The 26,447-nt window shown below is 33.3% G+C and overlaps 3 protein-coding genes and 1 pseudogene across 5 annotated transcripts in view; 1 reads left to right on the forward strand and 3 right to left on the reverse strand.

Moving 5' to 3' along the window:
- The window catches only part of LOC146905061 (pyruvate dehydrogenase (acetyl-transferring) kinase, mitochondrial-like), a 34,384-nt gene extending 9,920 nt beyond the window's left edge, over positions 1 to 24,464 (reverse strand). Inside the window, exons 1-7 of one of the 2 annotated variants that reach the window (XM_085729569.1) lie at positions 24,263 to 24,464; positions 23,924 to 24,174; positions 21,119 to 21,377; positions 20,762 to 20,942; positions 20,326 to 20,473; positions 19,989 to 20,205; positions 18,988 to 19,338 (exon numbers count right to left, since the gene is read on the reverse strand). In XM_085729569.1, coding sequence (XP_085585695.1) covers positions 19,280 to 19,338; positions 19,989 to 20,205; positions 20,326 to 20,473; positions 20,762 to 20,942; positions 21,119 to 21,377; positions 23,924 to 24,163 — 1,104 coding nt within the window. In that variant the 5' untranslated portion in view covers positions 24,164 to 24,174; positions 24,263 to 24,464 and the 3' untranslated portion in view covers positions 18,988 to 19,279. Of the gene's footprint in view, positions 1 to 18,987; positions 19,339 to 19,988; positions 20,206 to 20,325; positions 20,474 to 20,761; positions 20,943 to 21,118; positions 21,378 to 23,923; positions 24,175 to 24,262 lie in introns of those variants that run through there. The other variant, XM_085729570.1, reaches the window with a different exon arrangement.
- Positions 594 to 4,286, reverse strand: LOC146905063 (uncharacterized; annotated as a pseudogene). The gene is made up of 3 exons (XR_015020284.1): positions 4,056 to 4,286; positions 731 to 3,201; positions 594 to 627 (listed from the first exon to the last, which is right to left on the reverse strand). The product of XR_015020284.1 is annotated as an uncharacterized LOC146905063 (transcript).
- LOC146905064 (heat shock cognate 70 kDa protein 2-like) lies at positions 4,428 to 10,132 on the forward strand. Its single transcript, XM_085729572.1, has 3 exons — positions 4,428 to 4,778; positions 5,482 to 6,199; positions 8,897 to 10,132. Exons 1-3 carry the CDS (start codon positions 4,565 to 4,567, stop codon positions 9,912 to 9,914), a joined length of 1,950 nt encoding a protein of 649 aa, XP_085585698.1. The 5' UTR covers positions 4,428 to 4,564; the 3' UTR covers positions 9,915 to 10,132.
- On the reverse strand, positions 12,095 to 16,498 carry LOC146905065 (endo-1,4-beta-xylanase 5-like). Its single transcript, XM_085724787.1, has 7 exons — positions 16,429 to 16,498; positions 14,606 to 14,652; positions 14,299 to 14,518; positions 13,699 to 13,862; positions 13,492 to 13,590; positions 12,615 to 13,400; positions 12,095 to 12,529 (listed from the first exon to the last, which is right to left on the reverse strand). Exons 1-7 carry the CDS (start codon positions 16,496 to 16,498, stop codon positions 12,173 to 12,175), a joined length of 1,743 nt encoding a protein of 580 aa, XP_085580913.1. The 3' UTR covers positions 12,095 to 12,172.
- Positions 24,465 to 26,447: the final 1,983 nt, after the last annotated feature.

Raw genomic sequence — 26,447 nt, forward strand, 5'->3', positions numbered from 1 at the left:
TTTCCTTCCAAATATACCCCTAAGTAGCACTATATACCCCTAAGTAGCACTACTAAATATCTTGAGAGATTTGAAGAGTAGAAGACATCAATATACAAAATATATTTTTGGAAGATCAATATACAAAATAAACACATTAAATGAGCTAATCATAAGAGACAGAGGTAGTAATGATATTCACTTGAAACTTTAATAAAAGTAGTAATTATTGTTGTAGAAGTTCAAAAGGATCTCTAACTAAGAAAATGAGGTTAGTATCAAGCTGCAATCAGCTCCTATAACATTTCATAGAGATTATTTAATTTCATGGGAATAAACAAAAGTTTTTCTTAAAAAAAATTGTTTTTTATTTAAAAAAATTCTTAAAAGAAATGATTTTAAAAAAAAAGATCAAATAAGATAAAAATTTATTTTTACGTTTCAGACCAAAGAAAGTGAGAAAGTGTAAAAGATGATATTGGGTAGCCTAGTCGGCAAATTAGAAGCATCTAGAACCAACGAGAAAAATCACAAAATGTGTAAAAAGCGCTTTCACACTATTGGTCCACAACATCCCATACTAATGGAACCAGTGGCGGAGCCAGACAAAAAAGTTTGGGGTGGCCGCCATCTCGCCATCAAAATAAACTAAAATATATAAATCATATTAAACACAACACATTTAAGTCGTAATAAACCAAAAATCGATCATTCAAAATTTAAACTACATAAAAAGTCGTTCATTACATACCTAAAGATGCACTTTACGCTTTCCGAGTGCCTTGAAATCATCAATAATTGATTCGGAACTGATACATGCGTTAATCTCCCTTTCAATATAAACTGTCATGCTATCTGCTAGATACCCATGTCCCATCTTGTTTCTCAACTTAGACTTGATAATTTTCATTGCTGAAAAAGATCTTTCAGTTGTGGCGGTAGAAACCGGAAGAGTCATAACAAGGCGCAACAATCTATCAATCAATAAGTAATTTTTGGCTTGTCCAGTTGCAACCAAACATGAGCATAATTCTTGAATAGTTGATAAATTCGTCGAACTTGGCAATCGGTGAGCATGAAAAAGGAATTGTCGAAGTTGAAATTGCAAATTAGTCTTCTCTTGATCACTGAAATCCATGGGATAATACTTTTCAACAAGAGTACTTATAGTATCAATGTTAAAAGATTTGTAATTATCCTTAGGAGACAAAGCACAACTTAGAGTCAACAAATCCATTGCTTGCTCACTAAACCTGCTATTCAACTCTTGTAATTGTTTGTCAATGGTAGTAAAAAAAAATTTCAACTCTAAAATAATGCTCTATTGTGACCTGATTCTCTTCAAGGCGAGAGCGCCCAAATCTTGAAGCTGAATGACAATCATTGAGGTCGGGAATCTCAATATCATGTTTTTCACAAAAAGATACCACACTAGCAAACAACTTATCCCAACCATTTTCTCTCAATTCTTGAATAAGAGCTTTTGTTGAACAAACCAAAAGCATAGCATTAACAACATCCTGAGATTGTTTTTGCAAGGCTTGACAAAGCACATCAGTTATCCCCATAATTTCTTTCATCAAGTGCAAGATAAAAATAAAATCAAAAGACTTCAAGTAATTGTAAGAACTATCAGCATCTGCACGTTGTGCAATTTTTTTTGCTTCTTTTGCAATTTTTTTTAAAACTACACAAGTTGCTTCATACATACTTATCAAGCTACAAATAGAGTTGAAATGTGAACTCCAACGAGTATCTCCGGCTCTTTTCACGGTACCAACTTGATTTTTACCTTTACCAGTTACAATCTCCCCATTCTCTAACAAATTTTCAATTTCTTTTGATTGGGCAGCTTGTAGCTCATCATGGCGTTTAGTAGAAGAACCAACAACATTGACAACAAAAGCCAGCTTCTCAAAGAATTGATGAATTGATGTAACTTCTCTTGATGCAGTAACTAAGGCAAGTTGCAATCGATGAGCAAAACAATGGACATAGTAGGCATAAGGACAATCTTTCATAAAAAGTGCTTGTAAACCATTCCATTCTCCTCTCATATTGCTAGCACCGTCATACCCTTGGCCACGAATGTTAGAAACGTCAAGGTTATGTCGAGAAAGTATACCACATACTGCTTCCTTAAGAGTTAACGAAGAAGTGTCATTAACACGTGCCACATCAAAAAATCTCTCTTGTATCAAACCAGCTTTATCAACAAATCTTAACACAAGAGCCATTTGTTCCTTTTTTGACTCATCACGAGCTTCATCAACAACAATGCAAAATTTAGAATCACCAATTTCTTCACGAATATGTTTTCTCACCCTACTAGAAAGAATTTGCAAGAGCTCTTTTTGAATTTGATGTGAAGTATACTTGCAATTTTCGAGAGCATTTTTCAACACAACTTTTGCAACTTCATCATTGTAAGATGCTAACAGTATTAACAGTTCAAGAAAATTACCTTGATTTCTTGATTCACTTCCTTCATAGTGACCCCTAAAAGCACAAGCTTGAAGTGTTAACCAACAAACAGTGTCAATTGAAGCCTTCAAACATAGTCTATTATTCAGAATTTGGCTCGAACTTTGCACTTCAATAACATTCCTAAGATGCCCATCTTGATTCAAAAAGTCTTGACAATCTTTCATTGCATTGTTATGTGGTGAGCAAGGATCCTTCCCTATGTGTTTAAGAAAGGAACATTGTTTTCCATTCCTAACATTCTTCCAAGCTTTAAAACCCGTAGAAATGAATACTTGTGATCCGTAACGTTCGCTTGGTTTTTTGCTAAAGAGATAACATTGAAAGCAATATGCAGCATTTTCCGATGGTGAATATTCTAGCCATGAAGGAAACAAGCTGAACCAAGTGTCTTGAAACCGCCTTGGATGTTTATGCTCACCGGACAAGGGATAGTTTTCTAATTTCATTTGATAAGGACCCCATTTTAGATACGCTCTTCGTATTGCATCCTTTTGATTCGGTGGATATTGCCAAATTGGAATACGCTTTCCAGGATCACGTTCTAAAGAATTCTCAATGTCTTCCGGGTTAACTCTATTAACCTTTGAAGGATGAGGCTCATCTTCTTCAATTCTTCGATTCTCACAAACTTGTTCAGGTTCAGATGAAGAAATTATAACTTCTTCATCTCTTACAATATCATCGGCCTTCCTTTTGTAAAATGAATGGATTTGTTGATTCTTCATCTTCTTCTTCCTGCACAACATATAAGTATATTTTCATTAGCATTGGCCAGTGAGAAAGATTTGCACAACAAACGGTTAACAACAAATAAGATGATTAATTCATATAGGTAACAAATAAGATGATTAATTCATATAGGTAACAAATAAGTTACTCTTTGCTACTTTCAAATCAGGTGTGAAATAGTTTACTACAACAAAATTTCTGCAGCTGCAGTGTTTATATAACTAAGAAATAGCTGCAGAATCTTTTGCATAAGGAAGCTAAAGAATCTGCAATTAACAGAGCTATCCTGTAGGTATTTATAAGGAAGCTAAGGATTCTGCAATTAACAGAGTTGAACTTTAAATTACATAATTCACAATCACACATTACAGAATCAACAAAAATATACTTATATGTTGTGCAGGAAGAAGATATACTTATATGTTGGTAATTTATTCTGTAATTTTACAATATGTAACTTTAACAGAGTTAATTGGAGTGCAAGACAAAGTTATTTTGGACAGAGTTAGCATTGGACAACAGAGTTTACCAGGACATATATTTACAGAATAAACTCTGTCCATTTCAACTATGCTAATGAAAATATACTTATAAAAAAATTCCCCTGAGGTAATTTATTCTGTAATTTTAATATTACTACCAATATGTAACTCTGTCCTTTAAAGTTCCTCTTGTCCTTCCCATCCGAACTCTTTACAAAAATAAAAAATAAAAAATCCCCTTTTGTTTTGATTAGGGTTATGTAAAAATTAAAATTGAAAACCAAATCAAAAATCAAATCAAATTCATTAACAAACAAAAAGAAATTGAAGCACTATCATTACTAACAGATAAAGAATCAAATTCAGAGATACACTTACATTTTCAGGGTTTGTAGAGAGATTGAGACCAATGAAACTTTGATTCTGGAGATTGATGCAGAGAGAGTAGATGCAGAGAAGATGCAGAGAAGAGAAAGCAGTTTCTTTTCTTTCTAGTTTCACGGTTTGCAGAGAGAGTAGATGCAGAGAGATTGATGCAGAGATGCAGAGAAGAGAAAGCAGTTTCTTTTCTTTTCAGTTTCACGTTTTGGACTTTGGAGGAAAAATTGGAGTGAAAGTGTAGTTGACTAGTGGCATATGGTAGTAATATTAAAATTACCTCAGGGGTATTATGGTATTTTCACAGAATAAAACGGAACCATAAGAACATTCTAGAATCCCCAAAACTCCACTATATAAACACCTTCACAATTCTTCATTCATTCATTCATTACCCTAACAACAATTCTCACGATTCACAACAACTTCACAACCCTAACACAAACACTTTTCTCTCTTTTTCATTCTATCAAAAAAAACAAACCCTAACGTTCTTGAATCCATCAATAATGGCCGGAAAAGGAGAAGGTCCCGCGATCGGAATAGATCTGGGAACAACGTACTCGTGTGTTGGAGTATGGCAACACGATCGTGTTGAGATCATCGCCAATGATCAAGGAAACCGTACCACGCCGTCTTACGTTGCTTTTACTGATAGTGAACGATTGATCGGTGATGCTGCTAAGAATCAGGTCGCGATGAACCCTGTTAACACCGTTTTCGGTAAGATTTCGATTCTCAACATTCACATTATTAAAGTTTTGATTTTGTTATGCAGATTGTGATTTCATTGTTATATGTACAGCATTGTCGTTATTACGTTATATATGTACATTGTAATTTTTTTTTATTGTTGAAAATAAATAATTAATCTAGGGTTTTATCTGGTTAATTTTCAGTTATTTGTTTGTTGTGATTTTAAGCTTGTGAGTTCTTTAATGTATATGATGTTTGTTAAATTAAATAATTAATTATGAACATTATAACTTTTGTTGATAGAATATGAACATTTATATCAATATATGCTGTTATATTATATTTACTTTTATTCTTGTTGATTACTGAGGTTTAGAATAATTAGATCACTTACATTGAAAGGTGAATTCGTAGTCATTTACTGAGTGTAATTTGTTTGTTTGTTTTTTTTTTTTTTTGAGTTGGATTGGAATATGGTTTATAATGATAGAACATTATGGTGTAATTTGATCATGTAGCCGACCCAATTGAGTGGGGTAAGGTTTGGTTGTTGTTGACGATGAATGAGTCCGTGTCTTAATTAAATAGTATCATGCAAAAGATTGATTTAATATGATGATATTTGATAAGCTTGATTGTTATTTATTTATTTTTTATATTGAAATTTAATTGGTTGTTTATTTAGAAGTTTGTTTGCTCATTGGTTATTTGGATGTGTATGATAAAACAGATGCTAAACGTTTGATTGGAAGGAGAGTTTCTGATGCATCTGTTCAGAGTGACATGAAGTTGTGGCCTTTTAAGGTTACTGCTGGTCCTGGTGAAAAGCCCATGATTGGTGTTAACTACAAGGGTGAGGACAAGCAATTTGCTGCTGAAGAAATTTCATCTATGGTGCTCATGAAGATGCGTGAGATTGCTGAAGCTTATCTTGGTTCAGCTGTGAAGAATGCTGTTGTTACAGTTCCAGCTTACTTCAACGACTCGCAGCGTCAAGCCACAAAGGATGCCGGTGTCATTGCAGGACTCAATGTCATGAGAATTATCAATGAGCCAACTGCTGCAGCTATTGCGTATGGTCTTGACAAAAAGGCGACAAGTGTTGGCGAGAAGAATGTGTTGATTTTTGACTTGGGAGGTGGTACTTTTGATGTGTCGCTTCTTACTATTGAAGAGGGTATCTTTGAAGTTAAGGCCACTGCTGGTGATACCCATCTTGGTGGTGAAGATTTTGACAACAGAATGGTTAATCATTTTGTTCAAGAGTTTAAGAGGAAGAACAAGAAGGATATTAGTGGAAACCCTAGGGCCCTTAGAAGATTGAGAACCGCATGTGAGAGAGCGAAGAGAACTCTCTCATCTACTGCACAAACTACCATTGAGATTGATTCTTTGTTTGAGGGTGTTGATTTTTACACCACAATCACCCGTGCCAGATTTGAGGAACTTAGGGTGCGTTTGGCCCTACTTTTTTTAGGTCTAAAAGTCACTTTTAGAATAAAGTTGATAATTAAAACTTTGAAGTTGAAGTTAAAGTTGTTTGGTATTTGTTGTTTTTTTCAACTTAATTAGTACTTTTAAGTTCAAATCTGTTTGGCAAAATATTTTTAAAAGAGCTTTGAGATTTTATTACAAATTATCATAAATAAAATAAAAGACATTTTTTTTATAAAAAAATAAATTTTGTAAAGACCTGATTTTTTTTTAGACCAAATGAAAATTTATAAATTATTATATAAAACACTATCATAAATTAAATTGAAAGAGTTTTAGAAATAATCCAATATTAGAAACATAACACATCATAAACTTGAACGATTTTTGTTTTCCAACAGCTTAGTGGCTATTTGATTTCTAGCTCTATCCATGTAGCTCCCATCTTGTACTCTTAAATTCTCTGAACTCGAATCTTCATTAATGTTTCTTTCTTCTTCTCGTTCGAGCATATATCTAGTGACTTGGTCCCATTTGTTGAATTCCTCATCTTGAACGCCACATATTCGAATGAAGTTATGAAGTGCTGTTGTTGCAACTATGATCTTTTCTTGTTTGATTAGTGGAAATGGTCTCATATCACATAAAATATGCCACCTTTTCTTCCAAACACCAATTGTTCTTTCAATGACATTTCTAAGTGACGAATGTGCATGATTGAATACTTCACGAATGCCTTGTGCTTGACTGCCATATCTAAAATCAGGAATGTGATATCTTTCACCTTTGTATGGTGATAGATATCCTTTCATGTTTGGATATCCTGCATCAACCAAGTAATACTTTCCTAGAAATATTTAAAAAAAATCATTGTTAGTTTATGCTTAAAAGTTATTGTTAGAACTATATAAATCACAAATTTTATTTATATATATATATATAAAAAAAAAAGATTAATCGTACCTTCAGGAGGATGAGGGAACACATTTTTCATTTCTTCAAGGATTGACGTAAGAATACGTGTGTCATGCGCAGTACCAGGCCAGCCAACAACAACAAAAGTGATTAACATGTCTAAGTTACAGATTAACATGACATTTTGCGTTGGATATCCTTTTCTGCCAATATAACGAATTTGATCTTTAGTAGGAACAATGGCAGGAATATGCGTTCCATCTATAGCACCGATGCATCCTTCAAAATAAGGCCAATACCTTTTATCATCCTTGATTTTGGACGGAATTTCTGTGAAGTTAAAATCAGGCGGCCTCACTATTTCTTTTGCTAGTAAACATAAACTTTCTAAAACTTCACTATACTTCCTACTTACGGTCTCTCCTGATTTCCCAAATTTATTTTGAATATTTCTATTAGTCTCGCTATGCGCACAACTCCAAAGAAACATAACAAGTGCCTCCAAGGATGTCATTTCATTTGATGGGTGCAACCATCCCTTACTCACTAATAACTTTTCAAGTTTTAATACAGCATGAGTTTCCATTCTAAACATATTATAACTTTCACCCGGAGTGTTAAGAGTATCTCGAACCCAAGTCCATCCATGAGAATAAAGAAATCTATTACCTTGCTTCGATAAGTACTTCATGTGATAATCATAAGCAATCATCGCTGCCCCATAACATATTTTATAAAACATGCATTTTCTTTTTTTAACTTTTCTTGAATGCTCATTGATATGATTAGAAGACATCTGTAAACAATGACATTACCAAATGAAAATAAATATAAAATAAAGTTGCTCAAATATTGCATAAATATCAATACAAAATTCTCAACCAAAAGCAAAATACCAAATGCCAAATAACAAAAGTACTAAAGATAAAGCATAAAGCAAAATCTAAACATAAAGTATGAATGCAAATATAACTAGAAAAATGAGATCAATGGTTTCAAAATGAGATCAATGATCGATGGTTTCAAAATATAACTAGCGTAAAGCAATACCTATTCAAAATGATGCAACAAATATATGTTTTCACAGATCAATACCTAATATATTTGATGCAACATTTTTTAGTCTCAGATCATCATATATATGTCATGCAAAATGTTGCATCACTTGTGAGAGCAATGATGAAACGTTTCTTATAGGCCGGGATTTTTGTTTTTTGGCTTTTAACAAGATTAATTTATCACTAAAGAACAAAAAGGACCTAATTTGAATCTGATCATGACAGGACAAAGCAACTAAAGTATAAAAACAATACATATATCATATAAAAGACACAAGGAAAGGAAAGCAACAAAAGGACAAAAAATAAACTAAGATCTATTTAAATAAAAAGAATAAAATATAGAAATGATGTATCTGCACCAAGCTCAGCGGCGGCAGCAAGAGAGGTGTGGCAGAAAGCACTGAAATGGAACAGATATATATCCCTAGGTTTATGTGGTTTTGGCGGTTTCCTCAAAAGGGAAAAAAGGATTGGCGCTATTTTACCAAAAAAATAATTAAAAAAAGGAACATGGTGGCCTGTGCGGGAATCGAAGCTGGAGAAGCAAATTACACCTCCGAAAAGTTGTTTCAAAGCTCACTTTCATAACTTATTTTCAAAGTGACTTCTATTGGATTTCCTTCATGGTAAAAAAAGTCACTTATTTTATTAAGAGCTTAATTAAAATTGTGTTTGGCCCCACTTCTCCTTAGAAGTAGAAGAGAAGTGGAAAATAAGTAGGGCCAAACATGCTCATAACATGGATCTGTTCAGGAAGTGTATGGAGCCTGTTGAGAAGTGTTTGAGAGATGCTAAGATGGACAAGAACTCTGTTCATGATGTTGTTCTTGTTGGTGGTTCAACTAGGATCCCCAAAGTTCAGCAACTGTTACAAGATTTCTTCAATGGAAAGGAGCTATGCAAGAGTATCAACCCCGACGAGGCTGTTGCTTATGGTGCTGCTGTACAAGCAGCTATTTTGAGTGGTGAAGGCAATGAGAAGGTTCAAGATTTGTTGCTTTTGGATGTCACTCCATTGTCTCTGGGTCTGGAAACTGCTGGTGGTGTCATGACAGTTCTCATTCCAAGGAACACAACAATTCCAACCAAGAAGGAGCAAGTTTTCTCTACTTACTCAGACAATCAACCCGGTGTCTTGATCCAAGTATATGAAGGTGAGAGAGCAAGAACCAGAGACAACAACTTGTTGGGAAAATTTGAGCTTTCCGGCATTCCTCCAGCTCCCCGTGGTGTTCCTCAAATCACAGTTTGTTTCGACATTGATGCCAACGGTATCTTGAATGTCTCTGCTGAAGACAAAACAACTGGACAGAAGAACAAGATTACCATCACCAACGACAAAGGAAGGTTGTCTAAGGAAGAAATTGAGAAGATGGTTGAGGAAGCAGAGAAATACAAGGCAGAAGATGAGGAACACAAAAAGAAGGTTGATGCAAAGAATGCTTTGGAAAACTATGCTTACAACATGAGGAACACAATTAAAGATGAGAAGATTGGATCAAAGCTTTCACCCGAGGACAAAAAGAAGATTGATGATGCAATTGACGCTGCAATTCAGTGGTTGGACAGTAACCAGTTGGCAGAGGCTGATGAGTTTGAAGATAAGATGAAGGAACTTGAGAGCCTTTGCAACCCAATCATTGCCAAGATGTATCAAGGTGGTGGAGGTGCTCCTGATATGGCTGGTGGTATGGATGATGAAGTTCCTCCAGCAGCAGGTGGTGCTGGTCCTAAGATTGAAGAAGTCGATTAAGTTTAATCGTTTGATTAATTAGACGGGGGTCATATAAATGCGGTCAAGGTCCTTTTTATTTTACTTGTTTTAGAGTATTTTGGCCAGTGTTTTGGGTTTTACCTTCTGGTAGAGGGTTTTTTTGTTTGATTTTGAATAGTTCATGTCGAGTAGAACTCGATGAAAGACATCTGTTTGAATTCTTTTTGGTAATGGAATGAAACAATTTTACTGGCCAACTTGATTCCTTTATTCTATTTCTCTAAGATTTGCTATATAACACATTGTATGAACACTGATCACAGACCTTGAACACAGATCACCTCTTCACAGCTTTTTCAATTAGCATTTTTTTCAATTAGCATTTTGTTTGAAATGTTAGTCAAAACTTACTTTGTTTTGTTTGTTAAGAGGCCACTTATTATAACTGTGCAATTATTTATCTATTTTCTTTGATTTTGATTTTATGTTTGTTTCTCTTTTCTTTTTCATTTGGTTCCATATCAAATTCTAGGGTGAATAGTTCTTGTCCTTCCTTTTTATATTGGTAGGAATGGTTGATAATCCTTAATTAAGTAGTCTAATTTTTTGTTCTTCCTAGTTAAGGTTTTCATCGAGTGAATGGAGTGAAACATGGCCTTGTCAAATGGATTAGTCTATAATATGTTTAGCCCAATATTAAAAGGGTCATATTAACTTATGTTTTTAGTGCATAAGTTAAGAAACTAAAAAAGAAAATAACAAAAAAAATTTGTATTGAAAATATAAACTGATAAACTTTTACAATATTAGTATTAAATACATAAGTTTCACGAAAATATTTCAATCTTTTGAGTTTTTAACTTGTGCCTAGTATATCCTTCAAAAAAAAAACTTGTGCCTAGTATTTGCTTAAAAAAAAAAAAAAACTTGTGCCTAGTATTTTTCATATTGCTGACACCTATTTTTTTTAAACTTCTCTATATAGTATATTCTCATGTCTCGGTTAAACGTGTCGTTGTATGTTTTAGTTTTATTTTATTGTTATCGAAATGTGCTACTTGCACAATCGTGAACGTTATTTGCCTTGGTACGTATGTCTAATTTTGTTCTTGAATCAGCCAACTTAAGATCATTGTCTAATTTTGTTCTCAAACGGAAAGAATTATGTATTGCTCTAACAAAAATATAACGTCAAGCTCAAATCATTTTACAGTGTATACCCGAGTCAATTTTTTTGTTTTAGCATTATTCATTTGTTTTGTATGATGAATTTTATTGAGAATTGTATGATAAAAGTTGAATTAGTTCTTCATGTGTTTATAATTTATACCATTTTTTAAATTACGATTTTTTTATATATAGCTGTAAAAAAATATTATTAATTTAATGCCTTATTGTCATCAAAACTTAAGGCTTTGCTCTTGTAACCAATTTTGGTCTAACAACTATTTGGATAGAAAACACAGAAAGATGGATGATTAAATGGTGAATGTTTGATCTGTATACTCTACATACGTATTTGAGCTACAAGTACATTTACATTGAGGTAATGCTATAGACATATAAATAAAAATAAAACATATTTTCTATTCTTTTCACTTTTTTTTTTTGACAAAAACAAAACGATATTCATTCATTCAAATCGATAGAATACATCAGAATCAAGATCGCTAAAAACGTAAAGGATGAATCTGCGAACAAACTCACAGCACCCAAGTTAATAGCATACAACGGCAAAATGCCTACAAATAATATGATAAAATCTAAATCACCAGAATACTCTTGCTTCTGGATCTGCAACGTTGACGTCCAAATCATTGATTGAATCTGTGATTGACTGAAGCTGATCTTTCAATATGAACTAACGAACACCGCAACAAGATGCCAAATCAAACAACGCCGCACAAGACGACGAACAACACAAGGTCGCACTCAGACGACGAAATCACGTAAAAACACAAAAGAAAACGCTTGATATTTGTGAAAATCACTTATTTAGATCGAAAGAAAGGGAAAAAAAGATGCAGAGGGGTGATTTTAGGTCAAAAAATGATCTAAAACCACCCCTCCTCAATGAGTGAAAGAGAAGGAAAACTTAGAGAGAAGTTGGAGTTTTTCTCACCATTCTTTTCACTTTTTTCTTTAGTCTCTTTCATTTGTTTTTCTTTTCTAAATCGAGTAATGATAGAAAAATAAGAAGGCTTTAACAACAGTCAAAGTTTGATAGAAAAATCAACGACCTTAAATTTCCATTATAAGCAACAAAAAGAAAATTACCAAGAAAAAACAAAAAAAAACTAAATAGAAAGTTGTATAAACTGTTTTGTTTTCTTGAACTCATCTTTTGAAAGAACCTTTATATGATGAGTGAAATTACTATTCTTCTTGATAGGGTGATTGATTTCCATTTGGTAGTCGCCGTGAAAAAGGGAGGCCTCAAAGTATCCATTTTGGTCTGTCATCCCCGATATTTTTGCTCTCCCCCATTCATTGATCAACTGATCGACAACATCACCTGCAGGCAAGTTCTTGAAATTGTTATCTGTCAAGCAAATTCTATAACAACCTTGCGGTGACCACGCTGTCCACATTATAATGCCCTGAATCCCAGGGTGAGAATGTGCCTCTCTAAGAACCTGCTCGAAGTACAATGCCTACACAAATCATAAGTGGGAAACTTAAATTAGTTTAAGAGTTTAATTTATATCTACTATCAGACGTTCAGTGTAATTTTTTTACCTGATTAGGTTGGCTTGCGACGTCTAGTTCTGTGATCCATATTGGCAAACCAGTGGCTCGAAGGGTATCAAGGGAAGCTCTCATGTAAGGCAAGTTAGGAGGACTATTAGGGAAATGAGACTCGAGTCCAATTCCAAGAGGCAATTGGCTATTCACACTTTGAATCTCTTTGATCTTCTGGATATACCTTGGCGGGGTTGATAAACCATCTCTACTATCCTCAATGGTATTATATTCATTCATGAACAAAGTAGTTTGTCCGTCAATGTTGTGAACCTCATTAAACATCCTAGTTGAAAAGTTTTGTCCCAATTTACTTTCGAAGAATGAGAAATGTAGGTTTTCATTAACAACATCCCAACCAATAAGCTGACCCTTGTATCTTGACACAATGGAATTCACCCTTTTTTCGACTGCATCGTTAAGCTGGTCCGGTGACAGTGAAGAAACCCAATAAGGTTGGTATTGAGGATCATCCCAAAATATATTGTGGCCTCTAACAGCAATACCTTGTTTCTCTGCAAACCCTAGCATTGCATCAGCGTCAAAGTAGTTATCTTTGCCTTGCGCATATTCATTCGTGTACCACTTCATTTCATTTTCAAATGTGGTAACTGTGAACCTAGATGCGAACCAAACCTGATATGCATTATTGTTCAGGATATATTTGTTGATAGCACTTCCAAATGGAAAACCCGGCCTCTTCATTGTAAGAGATATACTTGCATTTGGTAAAGGGTGTCCTTGTTCGTTAACTGCTTGAACTACTACTTTCCTCTTGCGGTCCTGCCAAGTTAGAATTATTAAACTTGTTATGCACTTTATCCTTATTAATTTTACACCTATTGAAGGTTGATAAGAATGAAATAATGTTCACCTTTTCAATACTTTGTTGTTGATGAGATCTCCATTGCTTTTCTGTGAATGGTTGCAAGGATATGTTGTCGACCCAAATTTCCGCAGAAGTATTATTGCTCTACAAAATCCAGCATTTTGAAGAATTAATTTTTTTTGGGAAATTAGTATAATGAATCAATTTCGTCAAGTAAAAATACGAAAATACAACTATGCAGAGATGAAGTACCTCAAAATAGAGCTCAGCTGCTCCTGTTGTATCTGCTATAAGACCACCCTTAAGCATGGACCAACAATTAGGCTCAGCAAAAATAGCACCACCAAATTTAAATCCTTTGGTTGTTTTGACTACTGCTGTGACAGGAACATTTTCCTCACTCACTTGTATCCAAGCTGCATAATTTCACAATTGATCATAGTCACATTATTTAAGATTGATGTATTTGATATAAACAACAAATTTAAAGCATTAATCCTAGAATCAAAAGTCACGTGAAATTTTTAAATAGTGTCATGTGATTCTTAAATAACTCATTAAACACTCCAATATAAATTACACTAGCTAGGTGCAGGGCTCTGAGATTTTGGTGGCTTAGGGCGAACCTACAATCATAATAAACAATAAATGGAAACAAAGACCATTACTAATAAGCACACATCCTTTTAAAAACTAAGCAATTTTTTTAGGGCCTAATAGACCCCTAAAAAAAATTTGGGCCCAAATTTCGTACTTACTTTTTGGGGTCTAAGGCGATCGCCCTGCTCAGATACGGCCCTAACTAGATTCAAGAACAATACAAAATGTATGATATTTGAGTATAAAAGTTACCCGATAAAGAATAATGCAATTCTTTTCGTAGGTAAATCTTCTGTGAGACACTATCATGTGGTTGATTTCTACTATGGGCTACCACAAATTTGTTGCCTAATGATTCTCTATGTTCAATTAGTGCATCCCCAAATGTTGTCCATCCTTGTAGTCCATCATTCAGTTCTGAATTTTTAATGATTCCTCCATTATACTGAGGCTTTTGTGGGTGTGCCAAACACTAAAATTGAAAACAATTAGCAACAACGATTAGAGTGAAATTTTAATGTGACACCTCTGAAAATGAGAGTGCTAGTAGAAAGCTTACTTCAACGTTGGCACTATAATCATAGGATAATGCTTCAGCTTCAAAACCTGTGGTAATATAACTTCATGTTACTAGATTTATATATTCTTGGATGCTTTCGTTCATGCATCAAATTAAATATCATAGGAAAATAAAAAAAATTGAAGGTAATACTTTTTTATTGCTTATTGTATACGGTCCTAATATATATATTAATAAACTAAGATAGATGTTCTTTTTAAATAAATAAATCATTAAAATATTATGTATAATTATTTTTTCAATTAATAGGATACCTCGAAGTAGGATTCTATTGAGAAAATAAATAAATTACAACACAAATTTCGTTAACAAAAAAAAACACAATTTCCGTAATATTTTTTCAATTAATAGGATACCTCGAAGTAGGATTCTATTGAGAAAATAAATAAATTACAACACAAATTTCGTTAACAAAAAAAAAAAAACACAATTTCCGTAAAGCTAAAATAAAAAACAATGAATTAGTAACGTTGATAGCATAAAATGGTATAATGTTTACAAAAATGACAAAATTAAAGTTATCAGAATTTATTAAGCAACTTTGTTAACTTTGGTGCTATTGATTTTACTATTAGTAAAAAAAATAGAAACCTATCAAAAAAATACTATTAGTAAAAAAAAAAAATATTGATTTTACTAAAAAAAATTCAATGTCACGAGTGAAACTTTTGCGTTCCACCAAAGCGTTCCACGAATACAACCAAGAGATTTGACTCCAATGGTTAATGAGTTCTTTTAAAGGACAAAAATTTCAAACTAAACTTCAAATTCGATTTACTATTAGAACAATTCTTTACAAATTTTACTTACTTTCTAACCGAAATCCGACTTAATAAATCATTTTTTCCTAAAAAATCGGAGGGTTCACACAAAAACAAAAAATTGTTGCGTTTATATAAGAAAAGAAGGAATGAATACATACTTATGATGCACGGATACGGAAACGGACACCGGACATGACACAGATACTGACACGTCGACACCGCTAATAATTTGAGAAAAACACAAAATTTATTTAATTACATGTGTCGGTGTCATGTCGACGTCGGACACGACGCCTAATCCGTCCGTGCTTCATTGATACATACAAAGTTATAAACATCATCAAACGTACTTTTACTTTGCCGGTGTAAGTTTTGAATCAATAACCCTAGAGTTTCGTGGTTACTAACCTGAAAGTAGGATGACACATAGCAGAAGGATAATATTCATGTTTTAATATCAAACCTTCTCTGAAGAAGAAAAGAAAAACAAAAAATAAGGGAGTGGGATTTTAGAGAGGAGTATAATTATAAGTTGAAGCAAACCGTCGTTTTTATATAGACACGATGATGATATGTGTCCTATAAGTCATAAATTGATGCATTTAATTGACATGATTACCTATAATCAATGCATATAATTAATTTCAAATTCCTTTCCAATTAATACGGTAGCAAATTTAAACATAGAATTTTTTTTGAAGGAAAACATAGAATTTTTTTATTTGTTAATTTGAAGTACCATCAAGTTGAGAAACATTTTATAGGTATTTGTCAAAAAAAACACATTTTATAGGTATGTAATTAATTAATCCTCTAAAAAAAAGGGTATGTAATTAACTGAATTGATTTTATTGCCATCAAATTAATTTCTCAACTATTAATTTTCCAATATGTTACATCTCCATTATACTCCCTCCGTCCCTATATCTAAGCACCATTTTATTAGAAGTAAAAAGTGTTTACATATAGGGATGGAGGAAGTATTTAATTAATCATATTTGAGGTGTGTAAGACAATAGTAGTGGATATATCTCTAACCATGATTCAAACATCGGTTGGCACTTGGCGATGATATGATGGCATAATCTCTTTCCCTAAACCTCCTCATTGTTATTCTTGACTAGCGAAAAGACTGGCACGTTGACTAGCGGAAATACGGGCACTCACGTGCCCGTCTTTCCGCTCTTTTATTACGTTAACTTTTGAAAATTATTAATGGTGTTTTTTTATGAAATTTTGATTTGGATTAAAACTAATAATATAAATGTTTGTTGCTTTCAAGTTATAACAAACCAAACTAATCATGATTATGTTATAACAAACCAAGCTAATCATAATTGGAATAATGAAAAAGTTTTAAGGGTATAATTAGTATAATGAAAAGTAAGTATAAATATACTCATCTAATTTATTACACTTTTTAGATGATATAGGAAAAATAAACCAGACATATATATATATATCGTGTTTGTTATATTTTTTTAATATTTAAATTTATTCATATCTATTTGTTACATGTGTTATTTGTTTTTTTTTTAAAGAATGTGTTATTTGTTTTTAAAATTGAGGGCATTTTTGAAAAGAAAAATTCATATCTATTTGTTACATGTGTTATTTGTTTTTAAAATTGAGGGCATTTTTGAAAAGAAAAATCCAACCCAAAAGAGCTGAAATGGGTTGTTTTCTTTATATATAGTATAGATATTTTTTTAATTTCTTAATATTAATTTTGATGGTGTTTTTTGTGTTTTTATTTGCGGTAATTATATGAGATGTATTTTACTTGGAAAAGACTGTTTTATAAACTCATTCATAGTCCTATATATAGAGTTAAGTTGTAATACAATATTTTGCCATAAAAAAGTTGTAATACAAAAGTATATTTCTAAATCATATCCTTAACTAGGGAAAAAAGATTTTTTTGGTGGTGGCCGGGGTTCGAACCCCAGACCTTGCATATTTTATGCATTGTCCATACCAACTGAGATAAAAAGATCTAACAAATCTTAACAATATTATAAACTAAAATATAAATTATATATCCGAACAGTATCTTATTTTAAATATAAAATATATTTAAATCTAATATTTTGACATATTATTTTCAACATATATTTGTAGTGGTTTTTATATAATCATATTGTTATTCATGTCACTTCAAAAAATGTTTTTGTTCATGTCGTGGGATCGTTTTAGAAAAAATTAATGCATTTGAAAAATATATTTTTCTTCTTTTTATAAGGCCAGAGCAAAATGACATAACAAAGAGAGGCTCCCAACGTCCTCGTGAGCTTAGCTCAATTGGTAGAACAATGCATAAAATATGCAAGGTTCGGGGTTCGAATCCCGACCACCACAAAAAAAAAAACGGCTCTCAACTAAGTTGGTACCCTACTCTAATGGTTGGCACCCTACTCTAATCTTTTGTCAAATGCTTTTTTCAGGTAGCATTAAAATCAGTTTTTTCCGAAAAGTCTAGTGGGACAACCAATCAATAGTATATGTATATATTTTTTTTAATCGATGCCCTCTCGTCTCTTCCAATCGACCACCTCTCTGTCTTCCTTTCTTTTCCTCCCTCCTCCTCCTTTTTCTTTTTCTTCCTTTTTTTTTTACAAACTTTCCTCTTTTATCTGAAATTTCTTCTTCTCAGTTTCATTGCTTTTCAAATCTCATGTAAACTTCTTTAATCCCTAAAAAGTCTCACTCAATTTGGGGTTAAGTGGGTGTATTTCCTGAGAGAAAAATTGGGTGATTATACCCTATTTGTGAGTATGTTTATGATCTTTCATGGATATCGATTGTGGTGCATTGCATTGAATCATAATTTACTAACCAATTAAATCCACTTGGGTTGGTATTAACTTGGGATCTGAGAGTGTGCTTCTCCTCATGGTTTCATGTTTGATTTCCTCCGGTGTCAATTTGAGTAGGCTAATTTAGCTTCTTTAAAATATATATATATATAGGGTTTTGCTAGAAGACACCTTACACTAACCAATTTAAGTCTTCAACCTACTCAAATTTTTAATATTTGAAGACCTTATTTTGGAATAAAATTAAAATGTCAGATTATCGAGAGAAAAAAAAATCAAAGAAAAAAATCAATAATTTTTCCAGTTGCGCGCAGAGGATGTCTTATCCACACAAAAAATACTCAACTAAAGAAAAAAGGTTAATATCTCCTATATGGTGAATTAATTTTTGAATCTCAACTAAGAGATAACTACATTTATCTTTAAGTGGATGAAATCTATATGCTAGAATATGAATCATGTTAGCATAAAAAATCAATCATTAGTTACTAATAAATGTCATGACTTATTTTAAAATGTTAATTGAAAGTAAACTTTTACACTATAAAGATGTCATATCAAAATTCCAGAAAAGTTAGATGTATAAAAATTGTGTTTCTTTGTGGTCTGGGATACCATTTCTAACCCTAAATTGTTTCGGTATAAAAATTGTGTTTCTTTGTGTGCCTCTCACACACTCTCACATGAGAGTGGTACAGTGTGGGTATGAGAAAAGGGTGTCCATGAAACATTATCCATTTTTAGGAGAGTGATAGCTATTGTGAATAGTCAAAAACAAGAATTGTATGAACAAGTTTGATTGAATAGTCATTGAAAATAAAGGGTCTCATTCAGCCTCTAAACAATGAAAATACCAATTTTCCAAAGCTGATGCAATGGCAAAAGAAAGGACCATCAATTACCATACACAATCTTATGCATGAATGAAATATATACACATAATCTGTCAAGTTAATAGAGTATGAAAAAAAATTGACAGCAGAGTCATTTTTTACTTGTTTTTACGAATTCAATGTTACTTCGAGTTATTCTCCACAATTCTTGAGTGTGGCTGAAAATGATATAATCAATCTTCAGGGCAAAGGTTCTTGTGAATCTCCCAAACGAGACAAATGGAGATATGCATCAGTCCCTGCAAAGAACAACGAATTACCCCATCAGAATACTTGATTGTTGAACATGTAACGGTAAAGGGTGAAAAGTAGTACTATTACATTAGCAAAACCATTACTCTAAAAATGTAATGCAATATAATTGCAAGATATAGAAGCTGATTCTTAGATGGTAAAGCCTAAATATAATTCTCATTTCAAATCACTAGATAAACATATTTATTGTCCCATGAATGTAGATCGGTTAGTGAGATAAGGGACATTGAAAGAGTTTTCAGAACGTCCTGAGTTCGATCCCAAAAACTAGTATAACCAATAACTTACTAAAACTTGCTATAAAGAAACTAGATATATTCATTCCTATTTTTCCAAATATACCCCTAATTATTACTACTAAGTATCTTGAGAGATTTGAAGAGTTGAAGACATCAATCAATATACAAAATATATTTTTGGAAGATCAATATACAAAATGAACACATTAAATGAGCTAATCATAAGAGACATAGGTAGTAATGATATTCACTTGAAACTTCAATAAAAGTAGTGATTATTGCTGTAGAAGTTCAAAAGGATCTCTAAGAAAACGAGGTTACTATGATATCAAGCTGCAACCAGAGCTCCTATAACAACCCTCCCCCTTTTATTAAAACGTGAAAAGTAGACTCACCATATCCTTCCATGGAGATTATTTGAAGATCACCTCCAAAATACCGAGCATATAAACGACTAATAGGAAGACCATATCCATATCCAGCCATTGTTGTCACACTATCCGCTACCCCTAGATCTGCATGCTCATCCAATGGGTTTCTGGCAGTACTGTACAGATATGTAAAGATTTTCGGCAGACCACTTCTTGGAATTCCACCTCCCTCATCAGATATCTACCATTTCATTTAGACTAAATGCTTTAACAATACATCCTCATGGTAGCATTTAAAAAGCTCCAGAAAAGCAAAAGTAACTCAAAATTAACAACTGCATCATTAAAGTTAATTAGTTACCTTTATGGTAACATCCTCTAATCCATCAGCAACTATTATTCTTATGGGAGGTGAAACTTTGTCAGAATCCATATAACGCTCTTGGACAGCACGTAGCGAGTTCTTAACCAACTCAAATACCATAAGATGCAAGTGAGCTGGAACATACCTGTTGTTAAAACATACAGTAATTAAATATATTTTGAAAAAGTAACAGAAATAACATACTGACTTTGATTTCAAAAAATCACAGTCATTCAAAAAACATTTTGAATACGATTTTAAATATTCATGAGTTAACCATTCCTAGCATAGCCATTCATAAGAATAAAGATAGCCTAGGAAAGAATAAAGTAAGGAGCTAGACATAACCTTTGTAAAAGTTGTGAAAATGAATGACAGCAAAACAATAATTAATTAATTCATGGACGTAAGAACTAAGAAGCATGTAACTCACGGAAAAGTGAAATCAGGATCCCCATAAATATTGATTTCAGGCGCACTTCCATATTCACGCATACATATAGCGCGTGCATCCTCACTAGCATTCCTTGCCACCGACACAGGAGACATTTTTGTATGTATATAACCAACCACATGGGGAGGAGGGTTGGGATTGTGCAACTCGACATGTTGCCCTAAATCCAACAAAAATGAAAAAACACAAAAGTAAGGTAAAGGGGAATTGTATACATTCGTCGCAAGATTCAAAGACAAACAGTAGCAGCAAATAAACTGCTTAGTCGTCCATGAGGTGTTAACTCAATGGTAAAAGTTGGACATTGTAATCTCAAGGAACATATTCCAAACTAACCTATAAGCATTCGGATTCCAATTCTTGACAAGTAAAAGCGATCAAGGAACTCATGAATCTCAACAAGATCTTCACTATCAATCTTTGTTTTCAACTCTTTTTTCAATTGCTGAACACCCAATGCCATTGTAGGTACCACATTGTTGTGTCTCACTTTGATGGCTTTGATAACGTCAGTGAACTCTCTTTCATCCTTCATATCCTTGACCTCAGGGCAGGATCTAATATCGCGGAATGAATCCACATACCAATCCCTAACCTAAAAGCAGCACAAAATTTCAATAAATATTTACAAAACATTAATCGTACAGTCGTTCGTTCTCCCTAATGTCGCTAAATTGTCAAAACGCACACGTCAAAATCTACAATCAAAGAACATCACAAAACTACCTTTCTCGACCACAACCTTAAGGAGTTATGGCATCCACCACTATTAAGAATCACTGAATTAAATAGCAGGCAATTTTTATTTTGGAAACAAAAATAAGACTCATTGCCTTAATATAGTGACTAAATCAGTGTTGTTAACTTGCTATCCTGGCAGTGCTGTGGCATCATGGCATTGCAGACTGTGCCTGCTGCTGACGGACAACACCTATTATATCTGCTATGTTTCTGCGATATTTTATATGGCGTAATTTTGGCTGACTGTCATGATTTGCCTTCTGCTTCCATTGATAACACTGTTCTTACTGTTCTCACAGTGCACATTGCAACAAAATAGAAATTCACAGACTTATATGCCAAGCCAATTGCAAAGATTATTTAACTAGGGTGATGGAGATTTCTAGCTGGCTTCTATTCAGAATCAAGTTTGCGTGAATCTGTCGAAGAACGATCGAAGTGGCGAAGGGTAGTGTTGGCCACAGTTTGCAAGGAGGAGGAGAGAGAAATTTGTGAAAAAATGGCTTTCTTCATGAGCAATGTTACTATATATAAAAGGTTTTGGGTTCGGAAATAAATCGAACCCGAATAGTTGCGGTTTAAGGCACGCGTAGCTGACAACACTCTATCCTACCTTTTTAGCAATTCTAACCAAGGGTCATTTGACTAGAGTAATGATCGAATTAAGATGATTCAAGACATGATTATCCACAACAAATATTATAAACTAGACACCTAAGACAGGAATCTACATTATATTCTTCATAATATCAAGACACGTCCAAGACCCTTTCCTAAAAAACAGATAAGATCAAATGATCAGAATTATACTCAAAGCCTCAAAAGCAAAGGGAATTGAATCAAAACACCATACCAGGGAACAAAAAAGAAGAACTAAGAATAACGAACACCCCTAGGTTAAGCAGTGTCTGCTCGGCGCATTCAACACGCACCAGACACCAATAGTTATACGACACCCAGACGTCATGTGTCAGGCACTTCAAACAACTGCTCACAAAAAACTATTTTTCGTTACTTCGACACACCATTTGACATTTCTTCGACTATTCCTCAGACACAACTATCGTAAAGTGGGCACGTCTATTTTTTTTCTTTCTAAAATAAGTTAATGGTAATATAATAAATAGTATTGAAAAGTTTTCACATAGATACATTTTTCTTTCTCTTTCCTTTTTATGGTTTTCCTTTCTGGTCTCCAATTTCATCTAACATGGCCTTCGTTTTTTGTCTCCAAAGCCATTTGGTGGTCATTTTGATACTCAATTTATATATTTTATAAACAATATTCATATTTAATTTCACGTCAATATAATACACACACAAACATATATCTTAGTGTCTTATGTTTTCGACATTAGCAGTGCCCACGGGCCTGCATCATGTCGGAGTCTATATTGGACTCCATGCTTCATAGGTTATTAACCCATGATTCTCTCCATATTGCAATGGTAAGAAAATAATCAATGCCACTTCAAAACAGCAGGTCTTTGAGACAAACCATAGGGAAGATTCTCAAGCTCAATAGCTCTCCTAGCAACCCTAAAATATTTTTCTTAGATTTTCGTCCTCCAAAAATTGAAATCACAGTTTTTGGCCCATAGTTTTCATTCCAGGGCACATAAACAAAATTCATTTTAGGGGTTAGGGAAATATTTTTAGGTAGCATGTCATCACGTACGTCACTAGATGTCAGTTGTCACCTTGGATGGCGACATGATATTTCGCACGACACATAAGTAGTTAACAAACATCACATAACGACAGAATCAAAAACAATTCTAAACATTAAAGCGATGAAATTATGAAAACCAAAAACAGAAAATTTTTACATGGACCAACAACAAAATTGCTCGTTTTATATACGAACCAAAAACAAATATAACCCTATCCTTAATATCAATCACAATCACAAACTACTCTTCTTTTACTATTAACAATACTAGTTTTTGAAAGTTAGCCAACTTCATAATTGCAAGACACATCATAATCAAATAACACCAAATAATCAAAATTGAGGTATATACTCCGGTACCATGAAGTTTGGTTGGATAAGTACTCATCATCCGATATTAGTACCATGCCATCATTTTTTATATTTAATCATTTTAAATTAAATTTAACTTTTGAATGAGTCTGACGCTATGAAGCACAGATACAAACACCGGACACAACACAGACAGTTACACGACGTCACCGCTAATAATTTGAGAAAATTACATAATTCATAATAATTATATGTGTCGGTGTCAGACACGACACGTGTCTGACACCGGAACACGCCTAATGCAAGGAGTGTCTGTGCTTCATAGGTCTGACGTGTACTGACATCCAACCAAACTCCATATACCAAAGAATTGTCCTCACAATTATATCAAAAGCAAAGATTCTATCCATATATACCTTTAAGATAGCAGGTTTTTTTGACAAACCATAAGGAAGACTCTCAAGTTCAATAGCCCTTCTAGCAATTCTAATAGCAAGTTCCTTTTGAAGAAACTGTGCAGAAATCAACAAATTCTTATCAGTAGGTTGTGAACCAAATTCCATCATATACCTCAAACTCACACCAGTTTGTTTCAAACAACCCCATTTATGCACTTCTTGAAGCAAACTCTTTGAAAATGCTTCAATGGCCGCCATAAATTCAAGTGCTGCAAATCAAGAATGAAATTGTGTGTCAGATATATGAAATTATATGAAGAAAATAGATCTGAGAAATTGAAAATATGATGAATATACCTGAATTTGTTGATTATGAACCAAAGTGTTTGAACAAAAACATTGAGAAAATGTTTGTGAAGGTTGCTATCATCGATTCATGGTTTAAAACAAAAAATGGAAAACGTAAATAGAACACGGAAAGGGATTATGGTACGTGGTTTTGAAGCTTTTAAGAATAACCGTTGTGAACATACGAAATTTACGGATAAGTTTGTGAGGTAGTGTGACACATGTTAAGATAGGCTTTTATTTCGACAAAAATCATGTTTTCTTTTTAACTTTGTAAAAAGGTTTAAAGAGAGAGACTAATTTAAAAAATCAAATTCAATGTCCACTAAATAGATTTAAGGATTAATACATGTCAACCGTGGAATTTGAAGATTTTTTGGTTTTGGTTTTGGATGTTCATGACATCAAATTACAAAATTTAAGGTACTATCGTCCCCTGAGAATTTCGATTTTCCCCTCTTGCCATATCATCGATTTTATACAGTCAAAATTCATGAAGGTTCAAAACCAAAGAATCTTCAAATTACATAGTTGAAATCTAAATAAATTTTTTTACAAAAGGGTTAACCGAAAATCGCTAATATTACAGAGGATAAACATGTAATAACCCTAGATTTAATTGAAGTCGTAACAAAAATTTTTATGGACTTATTCGACACAGCAATTGTTAGCACAAGACTTTAACAAGAGCACGCTAGAATGAGGTTTAAAGCTTTATTCAAAAAAAAAAAAGAATGAGGTTTAAAGCTTACATCAAAAAAGTTAATTGTTTTAAATTATAGTGTTTGGTTAAATCAATTTTTTTAAGTAATAGATAAATATAAAATGCCGTAAAATTAAAATTAATGTAAAATTAAAATTTGTTTTGTATAAATAATATTTATAAACATTTATTTTAATTTTAAATTTTTTTTCTTGTCAAAAAATTTTTAAATCTTTTTTTCATCTCTTTCAAAAAAAAAATATTTTTCATCTTTTCTTTGTCAACATATTTATCATCTTTAATAATAGATTTTCATTCCCCTTTTAAATATTCCAAATTGCATCACCAAAGTGAGGTAACGAAAAAGCATTATCAACGATTTATTATATTGTTGAATGCTAATGATCCTTTTGGATATCTAAGGAAGATGGTGGTTGCAAAGAGGAAGAGCTCTGTTGTGTGTCCTTCTCCAACAGAGGGGTTGGTGTACATGCAGAAGCTCTAAGAGAGTTAGGTAACTTTATAGTAAAAATGTTGACATACGTGACCCAACATTGTGCATTAGTATATATAGAGTGCGTAAGGGTTTTTAATTGTTAGTCCCTCACTTGGACAAGGGTGTTCAAGGGATACTTGTAGTGATCTGGAGGTAATTACGCCATTGGATCCAAAATGGACAATCCAAATTGACGGTTCGGACTCCGATCCAGTGAAATTTAGGGCGTGTCCATGAGATGATCAATTTTTCATTAGATTTTAGCTAGATCAAGGTCTTGACCTGAATCCTAACCCGAATTAGGTCTTGTCCCAATCCACAACAGTTGGCCCTCAAGCTATTAGCTGAGGGAGTCAGGTAGTAGCTTGTATCCGGTCCTTTGGAGTCCGACCCACTAGAAGGGGGTCACTATTTTCATATCAAAGCCATTGTTTCATGTTGATTGACGAACACGCCAACCTTGCTGGTCAAGTTTATTTACTTTTGGTTCATAGTCTGGACCACGACTTTGTATATTTCTAATATTTCATCGGTCTTAGGTTGTGATGATTTGTGTCCTAGTTGACGTATGATGACAGAGCATCATACGACATGTTGGCTATGTTTTTAGTACTTTTTCTTTGCATTTGAAGAAAAATAAGATAAGAATAAGAGGAGTTGTTAATGGTTTGAGGAATATATTGTATTGTTTTCAATCGACTCGTTGTAATTCAGTTTTATCCTTGATCATGCAACTCCATATGTGTTTTGAATGTTTTGTAGTGAGGAATCATGTAAATCATCAAATCAAGACATCATGTGAAGGATCAAGGATGAAGAATTGAAGATCAAGGGTTCTTAGAATGTTGTTGAAGACAATACAAAGTGAAGAAAAATCATTTCAAGTTCCTAGGGGTTTTCAGACGAAAGAACGATTGAAAACGGGAAGAAAACACAAGAAATCGCACCTGAGGGGCTGCCTCAGGCGCCCTGCGCCTGTAGCCATGTGCCTCGCG

Source organism: Medicago sativa, chromosome 7 (assembly GCF_051527215.1).
Source record: "Medicago sativa cultivar Bolivia chromosome 7, Bolivia_mono, whole genome shotgun sequence".
NCBI lineage: Eukaryota > Viridiplantae > Streptophyta > Magnoliopsida > Fabales > Fabaceae > Medicago > Medicago sativa.